The sequence below is a fragment of the Miscanthus floridulus genome, chromosome 5 (genome assembly GCF_019320115.1).
Source record: "Miscanthus floridulus cultivar M001 chromosome 5, ASM1932011v1, whole genome shotgun sequence".
NCBI lineage: Eukaryota > Viridiplantae > Streptophyta > Magnoliopsida > Poales > Poaceae > Miscanthus > Miscanthus floridulus.
Window position 1 is genome coordinate 108202480 of NC_089584.1, and position 23641 is coordinate 108226120.

Sequence of the window (23641 nt, forward strand, 5' to 3'; positions counted from 1 at the left end):
AAATCATTATTCTAAGTGGCGTTAACCTCTAGTATGTGCTTATTGCTCAAACTTTATAGACCACTCTAGACTTCTAGAGCGAAGACCCCAGCTGGAGCCCTGACTTCCACTGAGCAGGCATGGAAATGGAATTCTCCCCGATCGACACTGAGCAAGGACGCTCCGTCCAGATCACTGCTTTGCCGACGGAAAAAAACACGCACTAGTCCAGAAAATTAGAAGCTTCGCAGCAATCACCTGCCAGCAAAGCATAACGGGCGCCTACCAGTCAAAGGTAGCTGCTCGGGATACAAAAAAACTGGTGGACTCCGTTCCCGACGCCGAATTTGCTTACCGGAGCAAATCGGCCTCCCTATCCCCACCCCACCCCAGACCCCACCGGCTGCCAAACGCGGCGGCCGCGCGCACCAGTCAGCACAACCAAACGCCCACGCCACCGAAGCCGGCGGAGACAATGGCACCACCGTGCCGCGCGTACCCACCATGCGCGCGCAGCTACTTCCTCCTCCTGCTGCTCGCGCTGCTCCCCAGCTACCTCGTGCGCCGAGCGGCGGCGCAGTCGCAGCCGGCGGACGACACGCAGCTGCTGCTCCAGATCAAGAGCGCGTGGGGCGACCCGCCCGCGCTCGCGGGATGGAACACCTCGTCCCCGCGCGCGCCCTGCGACTGGCCATTCGTCGGGTGCGACGGTACGGCCGGGCGCGTCACGAACCTCACGATCGCCAGCGCCGGCGTCGCGGGGCCCTTCCCGGCGGACGCCGTCGGCGGCCTCTCGGCGCTGACCCACCTCGACGTCTCCAACAACAGCATCTCCGGCGCGTTCCCGACCGCGCTCTACCGCTGCGCTTCGCTCCAGTACCTCGACCTGTCCCACAACAACCTCACCGGTGAGCTGCCCGCGGACATCGGCAGCCTGGGGAAGAGTCTGACCACGCTGCTCCTATACAGCAACGGGTTCAACGGCTCCATCCCGGCGGGTCTCGGCGCGCTGACGAGGCTTCAGACCTTGTGGCTGGCCTACAACCCGTTCCTTCCGGGCGTGCTGCCGGCGTCGTTCAAGAACCTCACCAACCTAGTCAGCCTCTGGGCACAGCAGTGCAACCTCATCGGCGACTTCCCGAGCTCTGTGCTTGAGATGAAGGAGTTGAAGTTGCTGAGCCTGTCCAATAACATGTTGACCGGAAGCATACCTGCGGGTGTTTGGAGCCTGAAGAACTTGCAGCAATTGTTTTTGTACGTCAACAACCTCACCGGCGACGTGGTTGTTAATGACTTGGCCGCGACGAACTTAAGTTTCATCGACCTTTCGGAGAATTATAAGCTTACTGGAGCCATCCCTGAAGTCTTTGGGACCTTGAAGAACCTTACAGATCTGTACCTCTTCAGCAACAACTTCTCTGGCGAGATACCAGCAAGCATCGGCCAGTTGCCGTCACTGTCAATATTCAAGCTTGCCAATAACAGGTTTACTGGCACGCTCCCGCCGGACCTTGGAAAGTACTCAGGCTTGACCATTGTAGAGGTTGATTACAATGAGCTCACCGGTGCTATCCCTGAAGGGCTGTGCGCCGGAGGCCAGTTCCGGTACCTCACCGCCATGAGCAACCAGTTGAACAGCTCCATCCCTGCAGGCCTCGCAAATTGTACAGCTCTGAAAACGCTGGCTCTAGACAATAACCAGCTCTCCGGCGACGTGCCAGAGGCTCTGTGGACGGCGCCAAAGCTTAATTTCGTCACACTACGGAGTAACCAGCTCTCTGGGAGTCTTCCGGTCACCATGCCCAGCAACCTTACAACGTTAGCCATGGAGAACAACAAATTCCGTGGCAGCATTCCGGCTACTGCAGTTGCGCTCAAGAAATTCACGGCCGAGAACAACCAGTTCTCCGGTCCAATACCGGCCAGTATTGGTGACGGGATGCCGCAGCTCCTGACACTGGACCTGTCCGGTAACAAGCTCTCCGGCGATATCCCGAGGAGCGTTACTAAGCTCAGCCAGCTGACGCAGATGAACATGAGCAGGAACCAGCTCACCGGGGAGATACCGGCAGAGCTGGGCGCCATGCCGGTGCTCAGCGTCCTTGACCTGTCGTCCAACGAGCTCTCCGGTGCCATACCGCCGGCGCTTGGGAAGCTGCAGCTCACCTCCCTCAACCTGTCCTCCAACCAGCTTAGTGGCCAGGTGCCGGCCGCCCTTGCCATCGCGGCCTACGACAGCAGCTTCCTCGACAACCCCGGCCTCTGCACCGCCGTTGCGGGACCCGGGTACCTCGCCGGCGTGCGCTCCTGCGCCGCGGGGTCACAAGACGGAGGTTCTTCCGGAGGCGTCTCGCATGCGCTCCGCACGGGCCTCCTCGTCGCTGGCGCCGCGCTCCTCCTCATCGCCGCGGCCTTCGCCTTCTTCGTGGTCCGCGACATCAGGAAACGGCGCCGCGTCGCGGAGCGGGGCGACTGGAAGATGACGCCTTTCGTCGTGGATCTTGGTTTCGGGGAGGAGTCCATACTCCGGGGGCTGACGGAGGGGAACATCATCGGCCGCGGCGGGTCCGGCCGCGTGTACCGTGTCATCTACACCAACCGGCTCAACGGGAGCGCTGGCGCGGTGGCCGTGAAGCAGATACGGACCGCCGGGAAACTGGACGGGAAGCTGGAGCGCGAGTTCGAGTCGGAGGCTATCATCCTCGGCAACTTGCGGCACAACAACATCGTCAGGCTGCTGTGTTGCCTCTCCGGCGCCGAGTCCAAGCTCCTCGTGTACGACTACATGGAGAACGGGAGCCTGGACAAGTGGCTCCACGGAGACGCTCTCGACGCCGGCGGGCACCCAATGGCGAGGGCGCGGTCCGCACGGCGTGCACCGCTGGACTGGCTGACCAGGCTCAAGGTGGCCGTCGGCGCCGCGCAGGGGCTGTGTTACATGCACCACGAATGCGTGCCGCCCATCGTTCACCGCGACGTCAAGACGAGCAACATCCTGCTGGACTCGGAATTCCGGGCCAAGGTCGCCGACTTCGGGCTGGCCAGGATGCTGGTGCAGGCCGGGGCGCCAGAAACGATGTCCGCCGTGGCCGGCTCGTTCGGTTACATGGCTCCCGGTAAGGATCCTCATCCGTGCTTGTTTCTTAACGGTGGATCTCTGTCAGATTTTTTTCTAGATTCTGCTGCATAACTGCGGAATAACCACTGTAGCAAATGTCCCATGTTCTTGTACTGCCGGACCTTAGATTGGAATGCTTATCTGCAGAGTGTGCTTACACAAAGAAGGTGAATGAGAAGGTAGACGTCTACAGCTTCGGCGTCGTGCTCCTGGAGCTCACCACCGGCAAGGAGCCCAACGACGGCGGCGAGCACGGCAGCCTGGCGGGATGGGCACGGCACCACTACCTGTCTGGAGGGAGCATCCCCGATGCCACAGACAAGAGCATAAGATACGCCGGGTACTCCGACGAGATCGAGGTTGTTTTCAGGCTAGGCGTGCTCTGCACCGGAGAGATGCCGTCGTCGCGGCCAACCATGGACGACGTGCTGCAGATCTTACTCAAGTGCAGCGAGCAGACGCACGAGAAGAGCAAAACGGAGCGTGTCCCTGAGTACGAGGAGGATCCACTCCTGCTGCCACAGCGCGGTAGTCGCCGGAAACAGCTCTCCAACGGCACGGGGATTGACATCGAATCGAAGAGCGACTTCGACAGCATTGTCTGAAGAAAGGAACCGACCACCGCACATACCAGTGGACAGCGTTAATGAATACTTATAGTGATGCTTCATACTACATTTCAGTAGAGTACAGCAGGGAAATCATGCTTTCAAACTTGTCACCAGATGTTGACTCTAAATTTGTGTTTTGACACTGTAAATTTGTTGCAAGTGACGCACACATTAGATCACTACAGAACAAATAGCAAAGGTTACGATTACAATTTCTTTCTGAAACAAATGCAGGTGTTCTGCACATGCATTCAGAAATTAGTACGATTAATAGAAGAAGATAGAGACATGACGTGTCCCTTCCATCTGGTGAGTGACACGTGATCCCGAGAGCTAAGGATTCGAATGTGATTTTTTTTTACTTTTCCTGAGTCAATTAATTAATTCATAGAATTAAAAAAAACAATCAGTCTGTTCGTTTGTTGATTTCAGCCAGGGCGTACAATATTTTTCTCTCACAACAAACCAGCACCAGCCGGGCTTATCAGCCCAAAAACCAATCAACAAACAGGTTGAATAAAGTGAAGGGTTGAAACACATGTGCTTAGGTGTTTATGCGTCCAGCACGACCCTTATATATAATAAATCTTCAGCCACAAGTCATTACACGTTTTTCAGGCCCCGTTCGCTTTTTTTATAATTCGTCTTTTTCAGCTTATTTTTTTAGCTGGATCAGTGTTTTTCTCTCACAACAAATCAACTGAAACAGTATTTCGATTCGTTTTTTCAGCGAAACGAACGGAGCCTAACAGTAAAAAAAAAGATAGAAGGGCCACATGCATGGCACATAATCGGACGAGCGGGTGCCCGACGCTAGCATTTCACCGCAGTGCTGCCAATCATGTTGTCCTCCCATCTAGCCAATTACTTGTCGTATGTGTTGTTTTTATCGTAAATATATAATACATAACATGTATGCCGTATCTAATTTTTAACAACTTCGGTGTCGCGTCAAAGCCGGTTCTTGTTCTTCTCCCGTCTCTATAAACTATCAGCCTGTTCGGGTTGGTTTCTGAGCTGATAAAATTAGTTGGTGCTGGTTTATTATGAGAGAAAAATATTGTACCATGGCTAATAAGCCCTGACTGAAACCAATAAGCGAAGATGCTATATATGTTATGTATAATATAATAACTATGCCATATTCGCTTGACTGATAAGCCATAGCTGAAAGTGCTGTTGGCTGATTTATTGTGAGAGAAAAATATTGTTTATTGGTTAAAAAAGTACGGTTTATAAGCCAAGCGAACAGGACATATCACTCTCATTTCATGATGCATATGAACAAGATGTGCTAAAAATAAATCCAAGAAATTTTCTCAAAAATCAAAAGCACCTAACCATTGATCTGGTATCCTAAATCAATTACCGCTGTCGTTATTAAAAAAGTAAATAACATCTAAATCTGAATTTAAATTACACAATTCACCATTATGATAGAAAAAGTAAAGTAAACCCTTAGATCTGTATATGAATTAACTATATTTGCTATTTTAATAATCTATGGAACCCGAATATACATTACCTACCTCTATCATTATTAAAATTAAACTAAAATATTTACTCAAAAATTTTGAATGAAGGGAGTATATCACAAAACAATGAGAATAACTCAGAGCACACCATAAAACATTTCATGAGTAATATGCAAACAATCCAAAACATAACATGGAACATTTCATGGTACGATTAATATGTGAACAATCAAAAAATATTGTAGGACATCTCATGGATAATAAAGGAAAAGAAAAGAAAAAATAAATATGAACAAATCCCGTATTATAGGAAAAGGAAAAGAAAAAAATAAAACAGTGATGACGCCATGAAGAATATAAGATGAAAAAAATAGAAGGTGGTGCAATGGGAGAAAAGAAAAAGAAAAAGAGTCCGACGGGCCTAAACTTGTGCATCATGGTATATTCCTTCATTCATTATGGACGTACCATGCAGTGAAATGGCTAACTGGAAGAGAAAGCTTCTATAGGCCGAACATGCAGCCAATTAACTAGTTGGGTGGTGGGCCTTGTCATATACTCCCTTTGTCAAGTCGTTCTCTTTTCCCGAAAAATCAATATTTTTTAACTTTGACCAACTATATATAAAAAAATATAAATATTTATAATATATAATTAGTATAATTAGATAGATCGTTAAATATATTTTCATAATAAACTTATTTAGAGATATAAATGTTGCACGTATTTTCTACAAACCTAATTAAAGTTAAGAAAGTTTGACCTGCACGTATTCCATAATGACCTTCTTTCTAGGACGGAGGGAGTACAAAGATTGACGTCATGGACCATGGCCAATTTCTGGGCAGAAAAAATCTATTTGACCCCTCTTAACTTTTTTTCCGAAGGCAAGTGGGACTCATATTAAATTTTGCTATAGTAAATCCTCAAATTACACATGAAAGAAATCTAAAACAAAAAATATAATATTCTATTCAAACTTTTTCATCTTCTTCCCTAATGGAATCCATCGAACGTGGGAGCTAAGGTGCAGTCCATATGCCGAATCCAACGACCAACTCTAAAACATTGGACACGTCGCAAGATCCAACGCTTCGGAACCAGTCCAAAAGCATCTGAATCGTTGAAAGAATATCGACAATTGCATCGTCGGGTACGACATAGGCTGCAGATACATCACCTTGAGACCTTGAAATCCTCTCCGCGACCATCGACGATGAGATCGATTACCGCGACGATAAGATCAATGACCCGAAGTCGCTGTCCTCGTAGGGGGCACCCAGAAGCATCCCCTTGCAGATAAAGGCCATAAATTGGCCGCCTACCAATGAAATCAACGCCTGCAACGACGATCTTGTCGTGGCAATCATCGAAGTCATTGTAGGAAACATGATCCCGACAAAAAATCATCTGATTTCGTTGGAAGATTAATTTGGACTGAACCCTAAACAAACTGGAACTAAAAACTGCGAAAAACAGATGGACCCCCTCTTCTTCTTACCTCCGACAGGCGCACCGGAGAGGAAGAAAGAGAGGTGAAAGGTCCTAGCATGGCTAGAAGAGGGTGAATAGCCTATATAAAAATCTACAAACCAACTAGAGCAATTTGATTAGTATGACAAATACCGAAAACAAACTTGCTCTAGCTCTACAAGGGTTGCAAGCCATCTATCCAATAATTCTAGTTACTATGATCACTAGACACACAATTTACTAAGTCACTACTCACTAAGAGCTCTCACACTTGTTACACTAAAGAGCTCCACTAGATGAACTTAAGCTAGAAAGCAAGCTCTCAATTCTAGCTATACTAAATAGCTTACTACAACTAGTTTGCGGGTATATAAATGAATAAGTAAGGTGATTATACCGTCGCGTAGAGGAGCGAACCAATCACAAGATGAATACTAACTCAATCACCGAGACAATACCAAAGGGCAAGAGACAACCAATTTTCTTCCGAGGTTCACGTGCTTGCCAACACGCTACGTTCCCGTTGTGTCGACCAACACTTGGTGGATCGGCGGCTAAGAGGTGTTGCACGAACCTCGTCCACATAATTGGACACCGCAAGAACCTACCCATAAGTGAGGTAACCTAATGACATGAGCAATCCACTAGAGTTATCTTTCGGTGCTTCGCTGGGGAAGACACAATACCCCTTACAATCACCGGGAGGTGGCCACGAACACTCTCCAACTTGTGCCAATCCTCCTCCGCTGCTCCAAGCCATCTAGGTGGTGACAACCACCAAGAGCAACAAGCGAATCCGACAGCGAAACACGAACACCAAGTGCCTATAAATGCAATCACTCAAGCAATGCACTTAGATTCTCTCGCAATCTCACAAAGATGATGAATCGATAATAGAGATGAGTGGGAGGGCTTTGGCTAAGCTCACAAGGTTGCTATGTCAATGCAAATGGCCAAGAGAGTGAGCTTGAGTCGGCCATGGAGCTTAAATAGAGAGCCCCCATGAATAGAGCCGTTGGCTCTTTGTTCATTGAGAAATCAGGACGACCGGACGCGCCGATCGAATTGACCGGACGCAGGACCCCAGTGTCCGGTCCTCAGATTTTTGCCATGTGTCCCCTGCTTCAAATGCTGATCATCCGATCTCAACGGTCATCAGTACACTTAAGTTGTGACCGGACGTACTAAAGTGTAGGACCGGACGCACAGTTGCCTAGCGTCTAGTCACTTCCAGTAAGGTTCTAGTCGCGATCGGACGCGTCCGGTCATGCCCGACCGAACTCGCCCAGCGTCCGATCACTCTCCCTCTTCTCTGTGCGCTGCCACAATAGCATGACCAGACGCTGAACAGTGTTTAGCCAGAGTCCGGTCGCCTGCGTCCAGTCTCAGGCTGAGAGTACCATCTTATTTTATAATTGATCGGACGCTGCTCCCTAGAGTCTGGTCAGCACGTGACCAGCGTCCGGTCACCGTTTGACAGTGAAAAACACCTCCTTCGATTCACCAACTTCACCACCCTTGCTCAAATGTACCAACCACTAAGTGTACCACCTTGTGCACGTGTGTTAGTAAATTTTCACAAATATTTTCAAGGGTGTTAGCTTTCCACTAGATCCTAAATGCATATACAATGAGTTAGAGCATCTAGTGGCACTTTGATAACCACATTTCGATATGAGTTTCACCCCTCTTAATAGTATGGCTATCGATCCTAAATGTGATCACACTCTCTAAGTTCTTGATCACTAAACCAAAAAGCTCCTATCAATTTCACCTTTGCCTTGAGTTTTTTATTTTTCTTTCTTCTTTTACAAGTGAGCAAGTCCAAGCATTTGATCATCACCATGCCATCACCATCATCATGTCATGATCTTCATATGCTTAATCACTTGGAGTAGTGCTACCTATCTCATAATCACTTGGATAAACTAGGTTAGCACTTAGAGTTTCATCAATTCACCAAAACCAAACTAGAGCTTTCAAGAGGGGCCCTAGATGGAGGCGTGGCGATGGCGAGGCCCTAGGAGCAAGGGCGGCGTCATTTTTCGGTATACCCTAGGCGGTGGCTCCTCTTTTAACTTTCACTGTAATCCGATTTACCTTTCACCACCTCTCAGTTTTTAAACCATCCAAGTTTACTTTACGGGTAGTTTTGGAAGTTGTTTCGGTTGATGTGGTATCCTACATGGTGTTATGCCAGCTAAAATGTATAAAGACTATGTTGATAGTCCATGATCAATTAGACTTTACCAAAAAAATATAGAAATAAAATTAAAAATTTGTCCAAATACTTTTTTCTAGGACTAATATACAATTAAATGAAATCCTAAAATCAGATTTGATCTTAGAAAATTGTTTCAGCTAAAAAAATATGACACTAGTTTCATTCTTTCAAAAATCATTCTCTATATTATAGCACCTAGCATAGAATTGTTTGAATCTTATATGATCTCTATTGTTATTGTTTTAGTAGATGCTCTTTTTATGTGTTATAATTAGTCTATGCTGATGATACAGAGCACATAGAAATTCAATTGACTTTGGTGCTAACACATGCTCACAACATGCATCCACACTTAAAATATGAACATACACATTCATACCCTTCTCATTTGAGGATAGATCTTGAGATTAATTAACAAAGTCATTACAGACATTTCATTGAAATTTTGTAATATTTTGTTAACTTGATTCAACAACATTCTCTCATGTGTTTGTGTTAATTTTGTGCTAATAATTCAAATCTCATCAAGTATAATTCATTTGCATGTTTATAAACAAGAAACAGAAAAACAAAAGGATGTTTCTTTGCATTACGGTGGTATTTAGATGATGAGGCATGTTTGAGTCAACACATACTAATTATAACATATATAACTAGACCATCTACTGGCAAATAAACATGGGCATGGCTAGCACCCGGACGCTAGCCCCTCGTTCGGACGCCCACGCCTACCCACTCACGTCTCGCCTGATGCGCCCGTCCGCAATCACGTGGGGCCCACCCTACGCTAGTGGGGACTGCCTCTGTCAGCGCTCACTTCCCGAGCCTGACATTATGCTTTCAATAGTATGCGGCATTCCCGTCGACAGCGAGGCGCCTGCGGTGACTTCGTCAATCTCGAGATATGCCGGCATAGTCTTTCGAATGTGCTCATAGGGGTAGGGTTTGTGTGCATGTGTTCATAGGGGTGAATATACGTGTGTGTTATGAGCGTCTACGTATGTACCTGTGTAACTCTCTCAAAAAAAAGAAAGGCGAGGAGGGAGACGCAACACCTGATCTTGTTTTGAAATATCCAGATGCAACAATTACAACATACGTCTAAAAATAAATGAATCATTTGAAACATGTATATACAATAATTGCAAAAACACCTAAAAACACTTGAAATCATTATAAACATACGCAACATCCAGATAAAACACTTGTATCATATGTGTGAAAATATATGCAACGTCTAGATAAACACACTTGCAACATACGTCGAAAAAACAGATGAAACATTGAGAACAGGAGTTTGAAACATACGTGTACAACCATTGCAACATCCCGATCTAATTTTACAACATCCATAAAAAACACTTGCAACATACCTATGAAGCATCTGAAACACTTCAGACATACATTTGCAACATGGGGGAGGTCGGGACCGGTCGATTCCAGCCGTCAGGGTCGGAGAGCGCAACATCTTCTTGCTGCTTGGGAGAATAAAAACTCGTTGGGTGTGGAGTTCACCGGTGTAGAACTCATCGTTTCGTTGGGGAAGGCTATGGCAGGGCGTCATGAGCTGGGTGCAGGCGGCACATGAGTTTTGCCCCAGCCACGACGAGCTGGGCAAGCGAAGCGCGAGACGTGGACGGGCGGGCTCTGCCCAGGCTACGGTGAGCTGCACGCGGGGCGAGCTCCGCCATGGCTGCGGTGAGCTGGGCAGCCTTCGCCCTGGTCAAGATGAGCCTAGGTGGCCGCGGCGGGCACAAGATGAGCGCGGGGGCGGGCGGGAGGCACGACTCTAGCGGCGGAGCCTGGCGGCGGAGAGGCGAGCGAGGGCCTCTGACCGGAGGAAGCAGAGGTGGTCGTCGCTGGCGGCGGCGGCGGGCGGGCGGGCGGGGAGAGGGGCTTGGGTGAGCGTGAGAGGCGGAGTGGGAGTTATTTCTTTTTGTTTCTGGAGTCGGCGTCCGGCTGAACGGACGCCCGCATAGCAGCATTATTGAATAAACATCAAAGGACATATAAAAGATTCAAATAATTCTAAGCTAGGTACAATAATATAGAGCATGATATTTGAAAAAAATTTGAAACTGGTTTCATATTTTTCTAAGCTAAAACAATTTTTCTAAGATTAGTTTGGATGTTGGGATTTTAATTTTCTTATTTTCTAGAAAAAATATTTGGACAATTTTCTTGAAAAAATCTATATATTTTTATAATAAAGTAATAGACTCCTGACGTGTCATGTCAGCTAAAATTACTTTCATCTTAGGAACAACTTCGGGCGGGTTTAAAGGTTGGATGAGATAAAAAAAAAAGGAACCTGTTTTTTGGTTGGACGACGTAAATCGAACGGGTAAAGTCGAATTAGGTTAAATCGACTTTTTCTGTTAATTTTTTTAGTGGATTTTTTCTTTTTCTTTTTCTTTTTTTGAGATTTTTTTTTCTGTTTATATGAAAACAGACCCTGAGTCTCCGTCGCTCAGGCCCACGGACCACACTAATTGCGTGTTTGACGGAGCACTATTACGCTGGGCTGACCGTCAGAATGAAGATTTGGAAAGGGGCCACGCGACCCCCAAAATTTCTTTGTTTATAATAATGGTGCAGTGAGGAACAGGTGATTCCTCTAAACTGGTATCAAACCACGTGCTGTACTTGCGGATACTACCGCAAAGACTTCCGGAATCCGGAGCACTTCCCATTAGGTCGGTCTTTCAAGTCTCAACCCTCCACCGTATGAATCACTCCGGACGGACCAAAAAGCCACGTAAACTAAATGGAAGTCATTTTGAAAGCTTAAAAAAAGACCGGACTTTTGTGCCGTCAACGGTAGAGTTGTGTTAAACAGGGGAGTCCACTTCCCTCTGCACTTTACCGAACCACCTCCACTTCCCGCGTTCACCGCGGCGGCCGTGCCCGTGCACCACCGACGCCACGGCACGAAAACAAGCCCGCCAAGGCATGGAGGCACCACGCCCGTGCCTCCCCGGCCTGCTGCTCGCGCTGCTTCCCTGCTGCTGCCTGCTGCCCCGCGCGGCCCCACAGTCCTCCCAGCCGGCGGCGGACGAGGCGCAGCTGCTGCTCCAGATCAAGCGCGCGTGGGGCGACCCGCCCGTGCTCGCCGGATGGAACGCCTCGGCCGCGGGCGCACACTGCGCGTGGCCATACGTGGGCTGCGACACGGCGGGCCGCGTCACCAACCTCACCCTCGCGGACGCCAACGTCTCAGGCCCGTTCCCAGACGCCGTCGGCGGCCTTACACGCCTCACGCACCTCGACGTCTCCAACAACAGCATCACCGACGTGTTCCCGACCACGCTGTACCGCTGCGCTTCGCTGCGGTACATCGACCTATCCGAGAACTACTTCGGCGGCGAGCTCCCCGCGAACATCGGCAACCGCCTGGCGGCGACCCTGACCACGCTGGTCCTCAGCGGCAACGAGTTCAACGGCACCATCCCGAGGTCGCTCTCCAGCCTCCTCAACCTCCGGCATCTCGAGCTCGACAACAATCGACTCGTTGGCACCGTCCCGGCTGGGCTCGGTGCGCTGACGAGGCTTCAGACGCTGTGGCTGGCGTCCAACCCGTTCGACCCTGGCGAGCTGCCGGCGTCATTCAAGAACCTGACCAGTCTAGTCAGCCTCTGGGCGGCGCAAAGCAACCTCGTCGGCGACCTCCCGAGCTATTTAGCGGATATGCAGGAGTTGGAGGTGCTGGACCTCTCGAAGAACTCGTTCATAGGAAGCATACCTCCGGGGGTTTGGAGCCTGAAGAAATTGCAAAAGATGACAGTGTTCAGGAACAAGCTCACCGGCGACATGGTCGTCGACGATGGCTTTGCTGCAAAGAGCTTGACCATAATTGACGTCTCCAAGAACAACCTTAGTGGAGTCATTCCGGAAGTCTTCGGGCATTTACAAAACCTCAGAGAATTACACCTCTTCAGCAATAACTTTTCAGGCGAGATACCAGCGAGCATCGGCCGGTTGCCATCTCTATGGACATTGAGATTGTACAGTAACAGGATTACTGGCACGCTCCCGCTGGAACTCGGGAAGCACTCGAGCTTGGGTTATGTAGAGGTTGATGACAATGAGCTCACCGGCGCCATTCCAGAAGGGTTATGCGCCGGAGGCCAGTTCCATTACCTCACCGCTGAGCACAACCACCTGAACGGCTCCATCCCAGCGGGCCTTGCCAACTGCGCAACTCTGGTAACCCTGGATCTAGACAATAACCAGCTCACCGGCGACGTGCCAGAGGCTCTATGGACAGCCACGCAGCTTGAGTTCCTAGCACTACAGAGTAACCATCTCACCGGGAGTCTTCCGGCCTCGATGTCTGCCGACCTTACGACGCTACACATAGGGAACAACCAATTCGGTGGCAACATTCCGGCTTCAGCAGTTATGCTCCAGGTGTTCACCGCCGAGAACAACCAGTTTTCTGGCGCGATACCGGCGAGTCTTGGCGATGGCATGCCGCTGCTGCAGACACTGAACCTGTCGGGCAACCAACTCTCTGGCGCGATCCCCAAGAGCGTTGCTAGCCTGAGGCAGCTGACGTTTATGGACATGAGCAGGAACCAGCTCAGCGGCGCGATACCGGCCGAATTGGGCGCCATGCCGGTGCTCAGCGTCCTTGACCTTTCGTCGAACGAGCTCTCCGGCGCGATACCTCCGGAGCTTGTGAAACCAAACCTCAACACCCTCAACCTGTCCTCCAACCACCTCAGTGGCCAGGTCCCGATCGGGTTCGCCACGGGGGCCTACGACAACAGCTTCCGCGACAACCCCGGCCTTTGCACCGAGGCTCCGGTACCCGCCGGCGTGCGCTCCTGCGCTGCGGCGGGATCACAAGACAGGGGTTCTTCCCGAGGCGTCTCACATGCACTCCGCACGGGCCTCCTCGTCGCTGGCGGCGCGCTCCTCGCCGCCGCGGCCTTCGCCCTGCTACTCGTCCGCGACATCAAGAAACGGCCGCGCGTCGCGGTCCGGGACGAGTGGAAGATCACGCCTTTCGTCCAGGATCTGGGCTTCGGGGAGGCATCCATACTCCGGGAGCTGACAGAGGAGAACCTCATCGGCCGCGGTGGTTCCGGCCACGTGTACCGGGTCACCTACACCAACCGTCTCAACGGGAGCGCGGGCACGGTGGCCGTGAAGCAGATATGGATCGCCGGGACGCTGGACGAGAAGCTGGAGCGCGAGTTCGAGTCGGAGGCGGGCATCCTCGGGAACGTCCGGCATAACAACATTGTCAAGCTGCTGTGCTGCATCTCCGGCACTGAGGCCAAGCTCCTTGTGTACGACTACATGGACAACGGCAGCCTGGACCAATGGCTCCACGGCCACAACGCCAGCGCTGATGGGCTCCTTACGGCCAGGGCTCCTCTGGACTGGCTGACGAGGCTCAGGGTGGCCGTCGGCGTCGCGCAGGGGCTATGCTACTTGCACCACGAGTGCTCGCCACCCATCATTCACCGCGACGTCAAGACGAGCAACATCCTGCTGGACTCGGAGTTCAGGGCCAAGGTCGCTGACTTCGGGCTCGCCAGGATGCTGGTGGAGGTCGGGGCACCCAAAACGATGTCCGCCGTCGCTGGGTCTTTCGGCTACATGGCTCCCGGTATGGATTTCGGCCCTGTCCATTTTGCTGGGTTCTGTTCTGTACAGAATTTGGGGGCAGTATTTGCTGTATCAAATCAAACGCTGCATGTGCTTACCTGCAGAGCGTGCTTACACGAACAAGGTGAACGAGAAGGTTGACGTCTACAGCTTCGGCGTCGTTCTTCTGGAGCTCACCACCGGAAAGGAGGCCAGCGCCGGCGGCGAGCACGGCTGCCTGGCGGAATGGGCGCGGCACCACTACCAATCAGGGGGGAGCATCCCTGATGCCACAGACAAGAGCATCAGATACGCAGGGTACTCTGAGGAGATCCAGGTCGTATTCAGGCTAGGCGTGCTGTGCACCACAGATATGCCGTCGTCGCGGCCAATCATGAAGGACGTGCTGCAAATCTTGCTCAATTGCAGCGAGCAGACGCGCCAGAAGAGCAAAATGGAGAATGGCCAGGAGTACGAAGCGGCTCCTCTCCTGCTGCCGCAGCGACGCAGTCGCCGGAAACAGCCGTCGAATGGAACAGGAATTGACATGGAAGAAAATAGTGACTTCGACAGAGCATTGCACATGTCAGTACAGTAAGTCTGGACAGCGTCAAACAACAGATACAGAGATACTTCTGTTAGTACATTTTAGCACACTATAGCTTAGAGTCATGCATCATAACTTGTCACCATGGCCTTTGTGGGGTTCACACAGTAAATTTCTATTAAATCACACATACATTAGACCAATCAAACGTAACAAGCAAATATTACTATTGTAGTTGTTTCTGAAATAAAGGCAGGAGCTCTGCACATTCAATAAAAAATGAGTCCCCCACCTCTCTCTCTTTATTTTGGAGGACAAGATCACACAGATAAGAACTGGTTGTTTTGTGATATCGCATAAAAAAAGAATCGGCAGGAATGGAACGGCTTATTCAGACATCAGACCTCCGCTTCCACTTTTTTCTGCCGTTGTTAATGCTTGTTGCTAGTGATAATGTACTCCAAGCTCAATGGCACCATCCTAGCTATACCCCGCTGCTGAGGCAAAAAAAAAAGAAAAAGAAAAAAAAAGATGCGAATCGCACATTTGCACGAGGGGGTCTCGCGATTGAAGGGGAAAAGGGAGGAAACAGAAAAAGGCTACACTAGGAGCCGAGCTCCTAGATCTATGCAACTTCAGCATACTGGGAGTGTGAGGCTGCAAGAAGTGCAGCTCCGATTCCTGAGCCGTCGTTGGCCAACTTGACAACAACCGATGAGGCAACCTCCTCACCGAGCAGGTCTGTGAGAGTCGCTTCTAGGCAGGCACTGAACTTCTTGTAATGCTCGTATAAGCCACCATCAATAGCAACTACAGTCCTTTGTTGACTGAAGTCACTAAGCAATTTGTCTTTGCCCAGCTTCTTCAGAATACCATATATACCAGCAGCAGCCAAGCGTGCACCTCTCTCTGCGACGAGGTCGCACACATGAAGAGTAATGTATCTTACTTCGAGAGAAGTATCAGGAACCTAAAATAAGTAGAAACATAACACATAAGGAACCAATTGTCATTGAAGATTGTATCTAACAATACCCTTTTTTTAACATTTGTATCATCATTACCCCCAGAATATCCTTCAGCTTAGCTCCCAGGTGTTTGAGATCATGTGAGGTGTCATGATGCATGGCTGACATATCTGGCGTCCTGCCATATCACAATCGCAATTTCAATCAGAAAAGCTTTTATTTTACACAAGACTTACAATTCTGCTTCACAAGTTTGTTGGATAACCTTTTTAAGTAATCTACGATACACGGTAAACAACTTGGAGCATGTGAGTGTGATTTTAAAGGTTTAGATGGGCAGTCCAAGGAAAATTTTGATTTTTTTTTTCAGGCACGGTGCAGTGGTGAGAGCTGTCTCACTGAGTCACCAGGTCACGGGTTCGAAGCAGCCTCTCCGCAGATTTTGCGGGGGGAAGGCTTGCCTCGGTTTTTCCTTCCCCAGACCCCACTCATGTGGGAGCCTCCGGCACTAGGTCTGCCCCCTTTTTTCATTACTGAGTAAGTTTAGAATTTTATATGTTTGGGACTACAAAGATTTTAACATCGTCACAAAGAGGTGGATTTGCAAAATTGCTGATTAGACAGGGTGGAGAGAGAGAGCTGTTTGGTAGGGCTCCTCCGGAGGAGCCACATTGTGAGAAAAAAGGAGCCCTACCAAACGGGGCCTCAGCTTCATTCATAACTTAAACTGAAAGTGGTAATTCCAATTTCCAAGATATAAAAGGCCAGGGAATTAAATTTGGTAGTCCACGTGCTTAAAAAAAAGACTGAATAAGTAGGGAGATTGCACCAAATTACCTCTCAGTTTAATTTAATGATTGGCCATGTAAATAAACTTTTTAAAGAAAGTGAGAGGAACATTATCAAAGCCTTAAGTCTTACGACTTCAATTTCCAATCTGGAACATCTATGTGGGTGAACTTTCTAATTTGGAACTTCAGATGCACGGTAGAACTCATAGTATAAACTGCCCAAGTATATCCACAATCTATCAAAATATTTGGACTCTAGGCTGTGCAAATATGTGTGCACCTTTATATAAGTTGATTTTGGATCTTTTTTTGTGTGTATCCTACAAATATAAGAAAATCAATATCTTGAGTGGATGGAACGTGAAAGTAAACCTCAGTATAAATAGCTGTTCCAATTTCGGAGGAACAACATCCCCAAACAATGAAGCATCATGAGCCAGTTTCAGCAGGACCCTCCGCACAATTTCTCCAAGATACATTCCAGAAATCATCTTTTCATATATCTGACAAAAGAGTACATAGGTTATGATCATGTTCAACACCCAAATGTTTTACTCCACAAACATCTAAATAGGTGCACACTCAGGATTTGAACCCTGCTGGGTGGAGTCATGTACACACGACTCCACCAAATATAGCTATTAGAACAATAGACCAATGGTTTTGCTATTCATCAGTTACCTTTGCCCCCTAAAATCTGAGTCAACCTTTGGGACAATTGGATCTGTATGCAGATAGGTGTACAATCTGATTGGATTTGATCCAGTGCATAAAACGTGCGACTTAAACTTATGAAAAAAATTGAATTCTAAAATAAACAGCTGCATAGATTAAATAGGCTTACCTGCTCACCAGGGTTCAAACTTTCGAAGTCCAAGGATTTATCATACTCCGACCTTGGAAGTTTATCTGACCTGAAGTTTCCCCATTCCATGTTGATTACCTGTAGCATTCCAAAAGAACCAAATGTTACATCATTAACTGGTGAGCAAATAATAAAATAGTAAAATACAGAATGCCAAACTTATGTTGGATGAATACAATTTAACAAGACCCAAAAGATCATTTAAAATAAAAACTCGACCAACCTATTAGGAACTAGTGGCATTGTAAATAAGAATAAATATGGACCCAAATTCGAGTTGAAGAGGAGTTGCATTGAGTGGTGGGGCGCACAACCACACCTCGCACCAACTGAACTAGCTCAATTCCTCCAAAGACTAATAAAATTCCACTCACTTGATGGAAGTTAAACACTTACCATATTCCCTGATCTAGGCAGTAGTCCGGTCCATTTAGGAATCGCATTTGCATGTTCCACATAAGCTGCATTTGTGCCAGTGCCCAATATTACAGCAGTAACAACATCATTATCAGCATATCTCCCGCCAGCCAATGTGCCTACGGTATCATTAACCTGTACAAAAATGTTACCTGTCAGTTTACATGATGTTGTCTTTACTTCTAATGTGTCTAATAGACCTTTGCTAGACATCAAGATAAAGCATCACAAGAAACTGAAAGCAACATCGGAAGGCATAAGGAAATGGCAAATAAACATAGGGCATGCGATGCGAGTACTTGAGATGTAAATAGTGAACAAATTAATTTAACTACCAGAGCTGCAACTTTCATATCAAGACCCTGCCTTTCCATGGCCCTACTCAATTCAGCCACAACATCTTCTCCAACCTGCTCATAGGAATCAACAAAATCAATACTGTGTTTTAATGTAGGACACTTAACAGTTGGCACAAACATCATGAATCTTAAGACATAGATCCATTTTTCTCAATGAAAAAGTAGGGTTATTTGTGCCGGAAGTTCCACAAAAAAAAAAGCAGTATGAATAGGTAAAGACTACTCCATTGTCAATTTAATAAGATGTGTCAAAATGAAATGCACAAGCTAAATTGACACATTGTACGGTCAATAAAAATGTGTAGTAATTAGAAAGAAATCTATATCTTGGTGTCATAGTCAGCTTCTAGTCAAGGCACTGGTAATATAAATAAGCAATGTAGTCAACAAAGTGTAAACAAAAAGAATTCTTGCTTTTACCATGCCATTGATGGAAAAGCCTTTGGTCCACTTAATTAGAGTCCCTGATGATATAGATGTTTGGTGCACTGGGAAAGAAAAGGTGAAACCCAGTTCTCTCTGCTTGCCATTTGGTAGGTGGAAATCTTCTCCTTCAGTCCGCACGAATTTTTCCAGCTCAGCAGCAATGAAATCAAACAGTTCCTGTAATCATGCTTTGAGAAGTGTCAGTAAAGCATGCTGATACAGGAGACATGAAACTAGTGGGGTGGCCCCTGCAATTGCACGGATAGTATCAGGAATCTAAGTGTGTACCTTATATGTTACAAAACAAAATTTATGGATTTAACTTTTCTACATAGTTTTGTATATAAGTTATGGATTTCTGTTTTATACATTTTGTTGTACGTAACTTTTGTAAATATGAATTTGTTCACATAATCTTTGTTTATATATAGATTTGTTTATATAGCAACAATGGTTTGTAAGTAAAGATTGAGGAGAAATACGTGACCAGGAAAATCAAACGCCCGAAAAGGCAGCTTGTGCATGGGTTGCTGATGAAACCATGTTTGTGACGAAAATAGTCAAAAAGGGAAAGCATCACTTATGGGGACGTTTAGCTAAACCATGTAAGGAAAGCAACCGAGCAAGTAGACCATCAAAGCGACATTTAGCTAAAAAGGGCAAGGGTGATGCTTCGTCAGATTGACCACTACTTCCATTACTAGTGACGTTTAGCTAAAAAAGGCAAGGGTGATGCTTCGTCAGATTGACCACTACTTCCGTTACTAGTGAGCGACTGCTAATGAGAAACGCTCCCAGGTGAATTGCAACATTGATCTCTTAAATGCATTACCGTGTACGACAAACCATGTAAGGAAAGCAACCGAGCAAGTAGACCATCAAAGCGACGTTTAGCTAAAAAAGGCAAGGGTGATGCTTCGTCAGATTGACCACTACTTCTGTTACTAGTGACGTTTAGCTAAAAAAGGCAAGGGTGATGCTTCGTCACATTGACCACTACTTCCGTTACTAGTGAGTGACTGCTAATGAGAAACACTCCCAGGTGAATTGCAACATTGATCTCTTAAATGCATTACCGTGTACGACAAACTTATGCATTACCTAACTTTATTATTTCTTCTTTTTTTTGTTTCGTTTCATTTTTTTAATAATGGAGGAAGTGGGATAATAGAGAAGTATGCATGGGGGAATTCTTGATTAATTTTTTGATGGCAATAGTGGGTAATTTATAAATATTTAAAAGGGTATTTTGTGTTGATCTTTTGATGATGGTAATGATGGGTAACTTATAAATAGGTAGGGGGGTATGTTGAGGTAACTTTCATAATGGGAATGGTGGCAATGTGTTTTCCTTTTTTTTTCTTATTAATTGGCATAGCTTTGAGAGGAAACATGGATACTTCTTTTGTTAGCTAAATTCTAAGATAGTACAACAACTTACCGTAGAAGTTCCAACCATAAGATGAGGCGGAATGGAGACCTCTTCATATTGTTGCTTCACGACACGTTTATCCCTTCCTCCAAGTTGAACCCGTATGACACGAAAGTTGGTCCCGCCAAGGTCCAGTGCATAAAACAGTCCCTGTTCATCCCTGCAGGATGACACAAATCATTAAACAAGATAGTAACAGCATTTGAGACCATAAAGGAAGACTTCACGAAGTAAGAACCACATGTTTCATCAGCAAATCATGCTCTATAAATGTAATGTAACTGACTGTAATTTTTTATTGCAACATACAGTATCTCTTAGGAAGTATCATCACCATATTATATTTGCGACAGATCCAACAATACAGTTTTGTTGTGTGTGTGTGTGATTCAGTAACTACATAGAAAAATTTCTTGTTTCCACGATTACAAAGGTTGACACTACATGTTACATGTTTCAATATAGTAGTGCCAAACATTTGGTGACAGAGGCAGTACCGGAAAGGTGGTGCTAATATTAAATGAGACTTTAGACATTAGCCATGACGTAGAAAGGACGATATCATGGTCCTCCGTGGAGGTGAGTCCAACATGTAGGTACAGCCAGAAACACGAAAGCTTCATTTATATTTATCAAAAGAAGACATTGTAGTTTTGGAATGATCTGTGAGGCTGGGACAAATTAAACATCAAACCCATAACTGTTCACCTTATTACTACCTTAGTTACCTCACCAACCCAAATAACATGTAAACGGATTTACACTCAAACTGAAGATTGGAGGCCGAACGCATTCAACAACATGCGAAGCAAAAACGAAATATGAATCACACCAGCATCCCGACAACGGCCTGGCAGGGGCGGAGCTACAGGGCATGCCAGGTATGCACTGGCATACCCTGCAGATCCAGCATGTATTGAAGTATATATACTGTATTTGAAAAAAAAAACACTTACCTGTAGGCTAGAGAACTGAAAACGAACGCAACGCTAGCAGCCCAGCTTTGCCAAGATGGCCTTTGCAGCTTTGCTGCTTTTCTCCAGGGTCCAGGGCCATGCGCCCAGAGTCACACGGATAGGAGATCCAGGACCCCAGGTCCTGTCGTGGTGACACCTTGGCAAGTCCTGACAACTAACGCGGTGATGCCTTGGCTTCTAGGATCCAACGCACCATCTGCCCTCATCCATTCATCTACCGCAAGTTTGGAGCTAGGGAGCTCGGTTGTTGCCTGCTAGCTGCGCGTGCATGGCTAACAAGCAAAGGCGACTGTCTGAGACACCAAGACATAATTCAGTCTTTGCCCTTTTCTCTTCTTTTTCATGTAGAAAAATCTTTACTTTCATTGCTAACAACATTGAGTCATCCCTACGTTGCAAGTTTTACCACTGCTACTGAATTACTATTACCAAATTATGTTCCAAATTTAACTATTATTACCGAATTACGTTGCCAATTTTACTACCGTTACCAAATTGCTAAATGATTTGCTGAATTATATAGAAATTTTTTTAGACGGCATACCCCGAGGTAAAATCCTAGATTCGTCACTACGGCGTGGTGTTAAAGACTGCAGACGTATTGCGAAGGTGCCCATGAACCAGAGCTCTACAGACGAGAAACAAGGTCTCGCTCTCGCCCTCCTACCAGAATCAACAAAACCGTAATAAGAGCAGACACACTCCCCCGCCCCCCTGGTTCCGCTCAAAAGTCGAAACCACGTCAAAGCACCGTATCCAATCTGGGACAGACCGACATTTCCACCTAATCGAAACCTGAATAACCCAGCGGATCGATCGAAAGACTGCGCAACATAAGAACAAGAAACGAACATTGTGGGCGGGCTGTGGCCACGTCCACGCGGACGCGGAGGATCCCTTACCCGGTTGGGAGGTTGTCGACGTAGCTGATGAGCATCTTGAGCGGCGCGTGGGGCTCGGCGCGAAGGCCGCGCTCCATCTCCTCCACCATGGCGTCCGCGATGCCGCGGAGCAGCGCGGTGGGCGTCGAGAACCGCTGCTCCACCTCCTCGATAACCGCTGCCGCCTTCCTCTTCCTCTCGTCCTCCGCCTCCCGCCGCCGACGCCTCCTGCGCGACAACGACACCATCGCCACCCCCACCGCCGCGGCAGCCGCGGCGCCCACCACCACAGCCGCCCCCACGACCGCGCCCTTCCCCATCGCGACCGACCGCCGAGGCCTAGCTAGCCTCCCGACCGAGCCGCGCGACCAACCCAAGTAAAGTACGGACCTGCTCGGCGCCCGGATCGCGAGCTACGCCAAAGCAAGCCCACCGCTTCTCTCTCTCTCCTCGCTTCTGTCGTCTCCGGCTCTTTCTCCGCCCGCGGAAGCGTGGGAGTGGGGAGTGGGACGAGAGCCACGAGTTGGGCGTTTTCCCAGGGAATAAATCCCCCTCGCCCTTTGGAGCATTTACGGATGTACTCTTGCGTTTGAACGGCTGCGATTTGGTTGTCCTGAGCGCCGACGGTCTGGATCCCCGTTCGTGGGATAAGGGATGGTGCATCGTGCATGGCATGCCCTGGGTTCGGGTTATAATAAGAGGTGTTTCCTGAGGTTTTATGCGTAAAAAAAAACTCACGAGAGAGGTTAACGGTCGAGCGCAGGAGCAGTAGCGACAAGCGAGTGATATTTCCGGCAAAGAGCCAGGGGTGTGTCCGTAAAGTTACCAGCTACTAAGCGCTAAAAATAATCAGTTGCAACTAAATCCCTGTCAGGAACCCCTACCCAGGCCCACATGTCAGCGTGACGGAGCGATTAGTTAACCGTGTCCGAACGAGACAGAAGAATGGGGTCACGTGCGGGAGGGCCCACGGAAGGTGAAGCTGACGTAACGACACGAGCGCTGACGCGGACGTGTCGACACACTAGCCTTGCGCGCGCGGTGGCCACGGCGAGGAGCGGAGCCCACCATCTCGAGCGGCGTGGGGTCAACGACCGTCGCGAACGGCGCGCCAAGCGTGGTCCGTGGCCGCTCGCAAAACGACAAAACACAGCGCCTCGGCAGTCGCGCCCGGCATCACCGACAGGTGAGTCCCGCTCCCAAGTCCTTAACGAGGTGCGGCCGACCGACAGGTGGGTGCAAGGATGGACGGATGCGTGACGCGTCCGGCGTCCCCCGCAGGCCGCCGCCAGCCGACTCAGGGCGCGTTTACTTCCGAAATTTTTTTTTGCTTTTAGCTACTGTAGTATTTTCGTTTGTATTCGGTAAAAATTGTCTAATTATGGACTATTTAGGCTTAAAAGATTCGTCTCGCTAATTACAGGCAAACTGTGCAATTAGTTATTCTTTTTATCTACATTTAATGCTCTATGTATGTGTCGTAAAATTTGATGTGACGAT

General features: G+C 48.0%; 3 protein-coding genes across 3 annotated transcripts; 2 read left to right on the top strand and 1 right to left on the bottom strand.

Moving 5' to 3' along the window:
* Positions 1-356: 356 nt before the first annotated feature.
* On the top strand, positions 357-3920 carry LOC136452953 (receptor-like protein kinase HSL1). Its single transcript, XM_066453526.1, has 2 exons — positions 357-3095; positions 3245-3920. Exons 1-2 carry the CDS (start codon positions 455-457, stop codon positions 3700-3702), a joined length of 3099 nt encoding a protein of 1032 aa, XP_066309623.1. The 5' UTR covers positions 357-454; the 3' UTR covers positions 3703-3920.
* A 7909-nt stretch (positions 3921-11829) lies between these two features.
* On the top strand, positions 11830-15146 carry LOC136450438 (receptor-like protein kinase HSL1). Its single transcript, XM_066450874.1, has 2 exons — positions 11830-14500; positions 14604-15146. Exons 1-2 carry the CDS (start codon positions 11833-11835, stop codon positions 15074-15076), a joined length of 3141 nt encoding a protein of 1046 aa, XP_066306971.1. The 5' UTR covers positions 11830-11832; the 3' UTR covers positions 15077-15146.
* An 89-nt stretch (positions 15147-15235) lies between these two features.
* Positions 15236-22640, bottom strand: LOC136450439 (hexokinase-6-like). Its single transcript, XM_066450875.1, has 9 exons — positions 22163-22640; positions 20293-20443; positions 18846-19028; positions 18402-18476; positions 18046-18201; positions 17629-17727; positions 17157-17287; positions 16090-16171; positions 15236-15995 (listed from the first exon to the last, which is right to left on the bottom strand). The coding sequence occupies exons 1-9, from the start codon at positions 22459-22461 to the stop codon at positions 15651-15653; spliced, it is 1521 nt and encodes a 506-aa protein (XP_066306972.1). The 5' UTR covers positions 22462-22640; the 3' UTR covers positions 15236-15650.
* Between the last annotated feature and the right edge of the window lie 1001 nt (positions 22641-23641).